At 41.1% G+C, this 10,000-nt stretch overlaps 1 protein-coding gene across 1 annotated transcript in view; it reads left to right on the top strand.

Annotated features, from left to right (window-relative positions):
• The first annotated feature begins 513 nt into the window (after positions 1-513).
• The window catches only part of necab3 (N-terminal EF-hand calcium binding protein 3), a 62,368-nt gene continuing 52,881 nt past the window's right edge, over positions 514-10,000 (top strand). The window contains exons 1-2 of the mRNA XM_072684802.1: positions 514-799; positions 9,940-9,964. Coding sequence (XP_072540903.1) covers positions 683-799; positions 9,940-9,964 — 142 coding nt within the window. The 5' untranslated portion in view covers positions 514-682. The remainder of the gene's footprint in view (positions 800-9,939; positions 9,965-10,000) is intronic.

Genomic DNA, 10,000 nt, shown 5'->3' with positions numbered 1-10,000 from the left:
CCTAACACATGTGTGTGTGTGAGTGTGTGTTCACTACCAGATGGGTTAAATGCGGAGGACACATTTCGCTGTACAGTGACAAATACATGCACCTTTACCTTTTTACCTTTACTAATTAGTACTAATGTTATGGCTGATTGGTGTATATGTACACTTAAAATACTCAATAACTGCATTTTAACACCTTTAAGCAGTGTCCTATTAATCTATTATAAATGCATTATAAATGAGACCCCTTGGAGCAGGGGAAAGACCCCTGAAACGGGCAGGGCAGGGTTTCTCCAGGGCCACAACTCCCAATCTCTGGGGGCGCCTCTGCGTTGATGCTTTTTAATTGGATGCTCTAATGTGGTTAAGAAACGCTGCGAGCGTCTTAATGAGGCCGACTCACATCACAGCGTGGGTTTCTATTGGACGGGCCGAGCTGCTGGGCCGGGCTGCGGTCCAATCAGCAGGCAGAAGGGGCGGGGCTACAGCCCCAGGAAAGTTCCTCAGTAGCTTGGCGTTGGCTGAGAGGAGGAGGGAGCTACAGCAGCCCGTACAGTATAACACAGCCCTGTGATCCAGTACGACCAGTCTGCACTCCCAGTTTCAGACAGCGCAAGGAAAAGCCTCCTGCCCGTCGATTCTACCTAATTCGATTACTGTCTGCTTTTCAGTCACTTCAATAAACCGCTAGAAGATGCTGGCCTGCACGGAGATGATCACAATGTGTCTCCAGTCGGCGAAGCGAGAGCATCTGCGCTCCAAGCAACAACAGCAGCTGCAGCAGAACCATGGACTTTCCATTTTTCACGACGTGAGTACCACACACACACACACACACACACACACATTTGTTTAATTCTGAGATTATTTTTGGACAGTCTTTGCTTTGCCATGTTAAATATTATTGACAGTGGGTATAATGTCAAACATGGCCAGAAATGTCCCCTATAAACAGACGTACAGTCTGTTCTGGGCAGGTGCAATTATCACCCCACTACCAAAATGCTTCACATGGGCTGCATTGATTTAATGCATGAATGGCCTGTTTGTTGATGTCAGACCTTTGTGGGGTTAATAACTTGGTAGGTAGAGGATGATCAATGAGTATTGATTTCTGAAACCACTTGGAGAACCTTGGGAAAAAAGCATCAAGAAATTCCAGGTTTTCTGTCCTTTGTTAAGACTATACATTACATAGGTGCTGTGTGATGTGGTGGTTGTTCTTGTGTTACTTTAGCTGATTTTGCATTTTAAGGCACATTATTTCCAAAGAAACTGCACAGAAATGTAATGATATATATGTATATATATATATATATAGACAGGTGAATAGATAGACAGACAGACAGACAGATAGATAGGAGGTTAATTGTCAACAAAATGCATTTCTCAGGTGTGCAAATATTAGCACTTTACAGAGAACCATGTGTGTGTGTGTGTGTGTGTGTGTGTGTGTATGTATATGTATATATACATACACACACACACACACACACATATATATATATATATATATATATATATATATATATATATATATATATACATATATATATATATATATATATATGTGTGTGTGTGTGTGTGTGTGTGATAATTTTTGGATTATATTATCTATATCTATATCTATCTATTATATCTAATCTTGTTATATTTCCAAAATTACAAGATATACACTTCCCAAAAAAAAAAAAAAAAAAAAAAAAAAAAATATATATATATATATATATATTAAATATTTTTCCAGTTAAACCCTTTTTGCCTCTGGACATAGAATGGTGCACAGCGAATTGTGGAGCAGGAGCTCCAGCAGCAGATTGGAAAGACGTGCAGATGTTCTCTCTGCATGGTTAAATAAGCTCCCATAGAGGGGGTCTGACAACTGCACAGTAGTGTGTGTGTGTGTGTGTGTGTGTGTGAACAGATATGAGAAGAAGGGATGCAGAGGCTGAGCACTCGAGATGCGCACACATGCCCTGACATACGAATATAAGCAAAGTCCTTAGTTCTGCAGTTCTGTCCCTCTGCAGCTGAAGCCCTTTGTCCTGCTCTGCTCACGCAGGCTTGTTAAGCTCGGCTAGAGAAGAGATTACAGGGAAAGTGAGAAAAATGTGAAAGTCATTATCTTCTTTTGAGCCTTAATAGCAATTAAATGGGACCTATTTGATGAGTCAGAGTAGTTCTGCCTCTGCAGTATGTACATCATGAGGCTCAGAGCAGTACTGTGGATGATACTATACATTTAATCCCTTTTAGCCCAGCTGAATGTATTCCGCTGAGCCAGACAGAATGGGCTGACTAAGCATATGTACAGTGTTACTATACAAAGGTCTTTAGCATCAGAGGAAAATGATACGTGAAGCTGTTTATCTGCGCTGGGTTTACCGAAAGCATCTTAGCACAAAGATGATTCTTAAATGGCAGAGCGAGCATCACACTGAACACTCTCTCTCCACCAGTTAAGATGAGCATAATGCTGAGAAGCTTTCGGGAAACCTTTAAAGGGTTCTTCACACTCATGCCTCTCTATTATGATGATGGTTTTTTGTGGAACCCAAAGTGGCTCTTCTAAGTAAAATATATAAAATGCTTTTTGGAAAGTTAGGCCCTACACTCTCCAAAATAAAGGTGCTGCAAACGGTTCTTAAGGTAATACCCTAGAAGAACCACTGTTGATTCCATTAAGAATCATGTTTGTAAAAGTGCAGGTTCTTTAGACCTGTTTGGGTACAAGTGCAGGTTCTTTAGACCTTCAAAAAAGGTTCTTCACACTCATACAGTACGTCTCTTTTACAAACAGGGTTCCTTATGGAACCAAAAGTGCTTCTTCTAAGTTTACTAAGATGCTTAGGCCCAACGCTCTTAAAAATGATGGTTCCTCAAATGGTTCTTTAGAAGATGTGTTAGTGTGAAGACAATGTGTGAATGGAGATGTGTATATATGTATGTGTGTGTATTTTAAGAACCTTTACATCAAGTGATGAGTTGTTAGACCTTCAGTGTTCTTCACATCTCTATTACACACATTGTTCTTTATGCAACCAGAAGTGGTTCTTCTAAGTGTACTAAAATGCTTTTGGGAAACTAGGCCCAACAGGTTTGGTTCCTTAAAGAACCATGTTTGTAATTGAGATGTGTGAGTATGAAAATCCTTTATATTAGTAAAGATGGTGGTTGGTGTGGCACAACAGATAAAACCACTAGCAGCCAGTGAGCTATTACACCATGTGGGAGACCAGGGTTCGATTCCCAGTCTGGGAATAAGAGATTCCCAACCAATAAGAGTCCCTGGGCAAGACTCCTAACACTACATTGGCCCTCCTCTGTAATACGAGTCACCTTGTAAGTCCTAAAAGAGCGTCTGCTAAATGCTGTAAATGTAAATGTAAAGAACCCCATATGAAGTGAACGTTCTTTAGACCTTCCTTCTAAAAAGATTCCTTCACATGTACACATGTCTGTTATGAACATGGTTCTTAGTGCAAACAAGTGGTTCTTCTAAGTGTAGCGATACACTTTTGGGAAATCAGGCCCTATACTGTTAAAATAAAGGTGCTACAAAGGGTTCTTTGCACGATGGCCTAGAAGAGCCACATTTCATTCCATAAAGAACCATGTTTGTAAATTGATATCTCTATTACATATAAACATGGTTCTTTATGGAACCAAAAGTGGATCTTCTGAATACACTAAGATGCTCTTAAAAACAAAGGTGCTGCAAAAGGGGCTATTTGAGTGATGCCCTAGAAGAACCTTTACATCAAGTGAAGGTTCTTCAGACCTTTAAATTGTTCTTCACACTTACATATTTCTATTAAGAATATGTAAGAACATTTACTTGATGTTAAGGTTCTTGACATCCACAAATTCCTCATATAAACATGGTTCTTTATGCAACCAGAAGTGGTTCTTCTAGTGCACTGAGAAGCTTTTGTGAAACTAGGCCCTACACTCTTCAAAATAAAGGTGCTGCGAAGAATTCTTTGGACAGTGCTGTAGAAGAAACATCTTTGGTTCCTTAAAGAACCATGTTTGTTATTGAGATGTGTGAGTATGAAGAACCTTAAAAGTGGTAAAAAACCCCAACACATCAAGTGAAGGTTCTTCAGACCTTTAAACTGTTCTCCACTCTTACATATTTCTGGTAAGAGTGTGTAGGAACCTTTACTTGATCTTAAGGTTCTTGACATTCACAGATTTCTAATATAAACATGGTTCTTTATGCTAGTGTATTCTTCTAAGTGTCCTAAAAAGCTTAAGTAAAGGTAATAAAGGTGCTACAAATGGTTATTTCAAAGATGCCATAGAGGCCATTATGTTTTTTTCCATAAAGAACCGTGAAACCTTGAGCAAACAGGGATTTTTAAGTAGGCATCTGTAGGTTCAATAGTCCTCGTGCTCACGGCAGCTGAGCAGAAGGTTCCTTGCAGTGCTTTTTGTCTGTCAATGAATGTGTCCTTATTAGCCCTTCTTGCTGCAGCACATGAGGATGGGCTCGGATCATAGCATTTAATTTCTTATTCATACATCCATCCTCAGTAGATAGAATTATACATGACATTGTTTAATAATGCAGCGAGTCTATCTGCCATCCTTCCTTATCGTCCCATGAACCCCATTTCCTTTACAAAACCTCAGATTCATACACCTGCTCCCCAGCCAAACTCGGCCAAATCTAGATTACGCATGAACCGGCTAATCGGGATTATGAACAGAAAATCGATTTCACCCAACCTATTTGGAAAGAATCGAATAACAGGACCTGCTAATGAAAAAACGAGAATTTAATTAGGTGAGCGGTTGCTTTCTCCTCAATAACTTCAGGGCTAAACCTGGAAGAAAGTGGTGGCGAGAGCTGGTGCTTATTGCTTTCTGTGGAGGATGGAGCTTTTTGTGTTTGTGGGAGTTATTACTTTGAGCACTCCTGTGCTCTTTGAGGCTGGTAATCTTCAGCTGCATCTGGGTCCATATTTTCAAATCTGTAGAGCCGACTGACACGGCTAAGAAAGCTGGAGAGCTGCATAGAGTCTCGTGGCTCTTGTTAGAAGAAATACTTGTTTAATGTTAATGAAATATTAGCGCTGGGAGGGAAGACCGCTAGGTTAACTAATGCTCTCTGTTCTAAATAAACCCCATCTGACCCATTGCTGCCTTCCTCCCTCCCTCTGTCTCTCTCTCTTGCTTTCTTTCTCTCTCTCTCTCTCTGTGAGGAAAAGAGTCAGTGGGACCTGGGTCTCCCCACTGTCTCAACACCTGCCAGAGTGCTATCAGTGGCAATATCTCTCTCTGGGAAGCTCACAGTGACCTTTAAAGCAAATTGTTAATGATGTATTATCCTGCACTTAGCTGCTAAAATTCATTTACTGCTAAGCAGAGATGGGACAGTATGTCATGATTTCCTATTATATCAGACAATGCCAATGAAAGGCCGCAGTTCGCAGTATGATTGTAGCATTGCTAAAATTAACGGTCACTGTCGACTATTTTAGATATTGATTATTTTGCTGAGTAACTGCCTGAGTTTTTTTAAAGGCCAGGCAACAAAAACGCGTATAGTCTAGGACTGGGCGATATGGCAAAAGTACTGTATCATGATATTTAAAGACATTTTCATGCTGCACGATATTTATCACGATATAAGACTATTACGACTACATACATCGGTAGTGACAGATTCTGAAAAACTGTTCAGATACTCTCCTGTACTAAATACAGTAATACATTTATTAATCTGCTGCACTTCATTAATTAAAACAGCCTAATTACATTGTTTGTAATGAAATGTGCAGCTGATCAGTGTTTATTAAGAACTAACAATATCCTCAATATGCTTAGAAACGTATAGTGTGTATCATGATTACAAAATACCAAGGAAGCCTTAAAAAAGAAGCATTAAAAAGACATCAGATACACTAGTGCTTTAAAGTTTGTGAACCCTTAAAATGTTCTATATTTCTGCATGAATTTGATCCTAAACTTCATCAGATTTTCACACAGGTGCTAAAACAAATGAGCCTAAAATATTAGACTTCATTTATTTACTAAGGTATGAGGCAAAGGTATGTGAACCTTTAGGATTAGCAGATCATTTGAAGGTGAAATTAGAGTCAGTTGTTTTCAGTTAATGGGATGACAATCAGGTCCTCCAATCATGTGACTCAGCCTCTCCCCAGCTGAGCACTGCTATGAAGCATTGCTATGCCAACATACACCGCTCTCCTGCTGCCGCCGCCGCCGCTGCCACTGCCCTTGCCTCACTGTCTGCTATTTTCCACAGTTTTCACAATGCAGATATAAAAAAAAAGCTCTACCGTTTCTGTTTTGCGTTGCATTGTGGGATGGCATTGTCCATCAAAGCCATACTCAAAAACTGACCAGTTCTAAGTATGCAATCATGAATCTGTTAGTATACTCAACTTTAACACCTTTATCTATAATACTACATACTTCATACTCCAAAACTAGTTAGCATTACTAATTAGTACGCAATTGGGACGCACCCAGGGCTGTGTCCAAAACTGGAGGTCGCTGACTTGATGCCTTGCTGCCTTACACGCTTTGTCACAAGTCAGTGCTTTAGAAGGCAGTTTAGAGACAAAGGCCTCTGTAACCGAATCACCAAGGCACTAATAGGTTCTGACGTTGCCAAGCTATCGACAGCACACTGCAAGATATGAGCGCTTAGCTGTGTTGTCATTAGCCATTAGTATTTCACCCATTAAAATAAAAGGCTAGACTACTGAACTTCGTGCCTCAGCAGGCCACATTTCTTACCTTTCAGCCGCAGCCAAGGACTTTCTGAAGACAGTAATTAGTTGGATCAGGTGGGGAATTAGGGTTGGATCCAAATGCTGCGGGAAGGTAGCTCTGCTGTCCAGGAGCAAGCATTGGAGACCGACCACTGGTCTGAGGTCTTGTTTGGACAGAATGTGCAGTAATGGTGAAGGCAAATTTCCAGTACTCTTCAGGTATCCAACAAATACCTCATTTTCATCTCCTTTAAGAATTCATCCTCAGTACCTGTGTCACTCCCCTGGCATATTAGTTTGTTTATTATTATGTTATATAAATGTAATAGACAGTAAGGAGTGTCTATAACACTTCCCTTTCTCGCACAATTCTCATTGTCACTTTCCACTGACAGTGTTTACAGCCTGCTGCTATTCACACTGCGGCTTTGCACACTTACAGATTTGTGATTCTCACCTTATTCTATATCCTATCCTTATAATTCCACTAATGCAACTTGGTTTTAGGCCTCTCTCTTGCACTACCATGGTAACACCAAAGGCTGTCATTTTGCCTAAAATATTTTGTATAAGTATATATTCTTCTATATAATTTGTTGTTACTTCGAATTAACCCACCCCTTCACAGCTCCCCCTAGCACTAATAATGCTCTCTACACTAGTCCCTAGTCCCTATCTCTTCCGATACATGTGAAGCAAGTCCTCTCTTGAAGCAACTCTTTTCGAGGCAGGCAGCCGACACACTCAGAGGAAAGTCTATGCCACACCAGCTAACAGACACCTGTGCCAGAGAGAAAGCGTCATCTATCCACCTGGACTCCAGCTGATGGCAAAGCGGCATGACTCGGGATTCGACATTGCGACTACCAGGCCACAGTGGCAGGGCATTAGACCGCTTAGCCACTCAGAGCCCCTGTCAATGCATTTTTTTGGCCTTGTCCCAGCACCTTTTCCTACCCAATTATCAGGTTTACTCTGTAATTTTGAGCTAAGCGGCTCCCATAGCCAGGTGTTGAATTGGTATTCTGCTCAGATTAGTAATGTTCCTACAGCTATGAACAAATGCCACCTCTGTCCTTGCTCTGTGTTAAACTGCATAGAAATACGCAGTAAACCTCCGACTGCTAGATAACAGTGCCTTCAGATCCCACTGTTATGACTGCATACTGCATATTGCCACTGCCATGTTCACACTACACGGCTTACAGAGTGGTCAGATCGTGGTACTCCTCCACTACACAGCTTCTTGTCTTGCACACTACACGACTGATCACACTTGTAGTGTGAACCTGGCATTACATTATCACCATATTTTGAATCCTAACCCCTGTACCATGATACGTATTGTGTCGCCAGGTTCTTGCCAATACACAGCCCTGCTTAGCATGCTCCAGAACATCCAGAGAATAAGCCTAATCAGCAGTAAGCATCCTGAGCCTCATGTTTGAGGTTATTTGTATTGGTTGGGTTTCTCATTATTCGTGGAAAGCGGTAACTTGGGTTTGCACGTCCGTTTAAAGCTAGCGTCTAAAGACCACAGTGGCAGAACGGGAAGGTTTAGCCCAGAGTCTGCTTGGTTGTTCGGATATTTAAATGGCAGTTCTGAGTCATTGCTGCTATATCAGTATCAGTATTAATGTCAGTAACCTGAGTCACTGCTGTTTTGTCCACTAGCTGAATGTTATATTCTTCATATATACAGCATGTATGTGTCTGAGTCTGAGTCTAGTGTTCTGTATAGTGTCTGTTTACCGTTTTGGCTTGGTTTGCTGTGCGCTGGGCTTCTGCAGTTGGCCGATACATGTCCACACACGGTGTTGTGTTAGCAGGGTACACATAGGATAATCACCTGGCAGCTGAGGCCTGAGCTAGCAGCACCGTCTGTCCTTGAGAATGTGGCTATAGTTTTCCCTAGCCGCGGGGAGCATCAGATCCGCGTGTATGTGTGTGGTCTTGTGTCCTTTGTAGATACTCATGTGGTTTAGGTACATTTTATCAAGGACAGCTGCAGTGTCTTATCTCACACTAAACATCACTCATTTGGTAAAGACCAGTAGAATAGTATAGGTTAATTGTTGAGATTTGACTGGCTAATTTGATGGCTTATTTGAACACATAAAAATTGTTGAATGTTGAATTTTGAAATATCAAGTTAGTGGTACAATATGCTCAGCATTCAATATTTAAGCCCTTGTTCGGTATGAAGCGTGTAAGTGGCACCCATACTTATAGAGGAATGTCACATATTTTTCCAAATTTCCGCGTATTTCAGTACCCCTTCAGATGTCCTCCAGATCACAGTGGTGATGATAGGTACCAGGGGTTGTGACATCTACAATACAGTTATAGGTGTTTTCTACTGTATAAGATGACCAGTGACCCTACACATACACTGTATGAACTAAAGTATTGGGTCACATGCTCATTCACTGTTTCTTCCGAAATGATAGAAGAGTTTATCCTACTTATCCTGCAGCATCTACTGTCCAGGGAAGGCTTTCTACTAGATTGTGGAGCATTGCTGTAAAGCATTGCTGCAGGTCCACACACGGTATATATACATATATATAGCACATGGCTTTGATTGTGTCTCCTTCCTTGTCTCCACCCCAGCCCTGCCTACTCATTAGTGTTCCCACTTGTGTATCCTTATTAGCCCTGCCCTTGTGTTATCCTCCCCAGGACCTGTGTTCTCTGGAATGATGGTGCTCCATCCAATCCTTGATGAGGATGAGTTGGGGGTGAGGTTGGGTGGTGATCATCCAACATCATGACCTCACTAACACTTTTGTTGCTGAATGCAATCAAATCCTCACAGCAGTGCTCCAAAATCTAGTAGAAAGCCTTCTTCCCTGGACAGCAGAGACGGTTATTTCAACAAAAGCAGGATTCACTTTTTTTTTTAATACACTTGATTTCAGAAGGAATAATGCATGACACCCTACATAATGTATCCTCCATACCGCCATATCTCGTAGGCTTTTCCTTGAAACTGTTCTTCCATTCAGAAATCAGATAGTCTGAGAGAGAATACACACACATGCTATATATATATATATATTTATATAGTGAAAATACCCACTGAGCCCCTAATACAAGTGCGGTTGCCTCTGTTCTTCAGCATAACTGTGAGCTTAGGTGAAGCCCACGTTGTGAAAACTGTCCCACTGACTGTCTGCTTTCTCTTGTTATCTCTCCTCAGATTTTCCGGCGTGCAGACAAAAACGGTAGGTCTGAGTGAATCCTTTGTCAAAATCTTTTGT

This window comes from Salminus brasiliensis, chromosome 7, assembly GCF_030463535.1.
Source record: "Salminus brasiliensis chromosome 7, fSalBra1.hap2, whole genome shotgun sequence".
In the NCBI taxonomy this organism is placed as follows: Eukaryota; Metazoa; Chordata; class Actinopteri; order Characiformes; family Bryconidae; genus Salminus; species Salminus brasiliensis.
The sequence above is the reverse complement of the archived record's forward strand: the minus strand, read 5'-3'. Positions and strand labels throughout refer to the sequence as shown.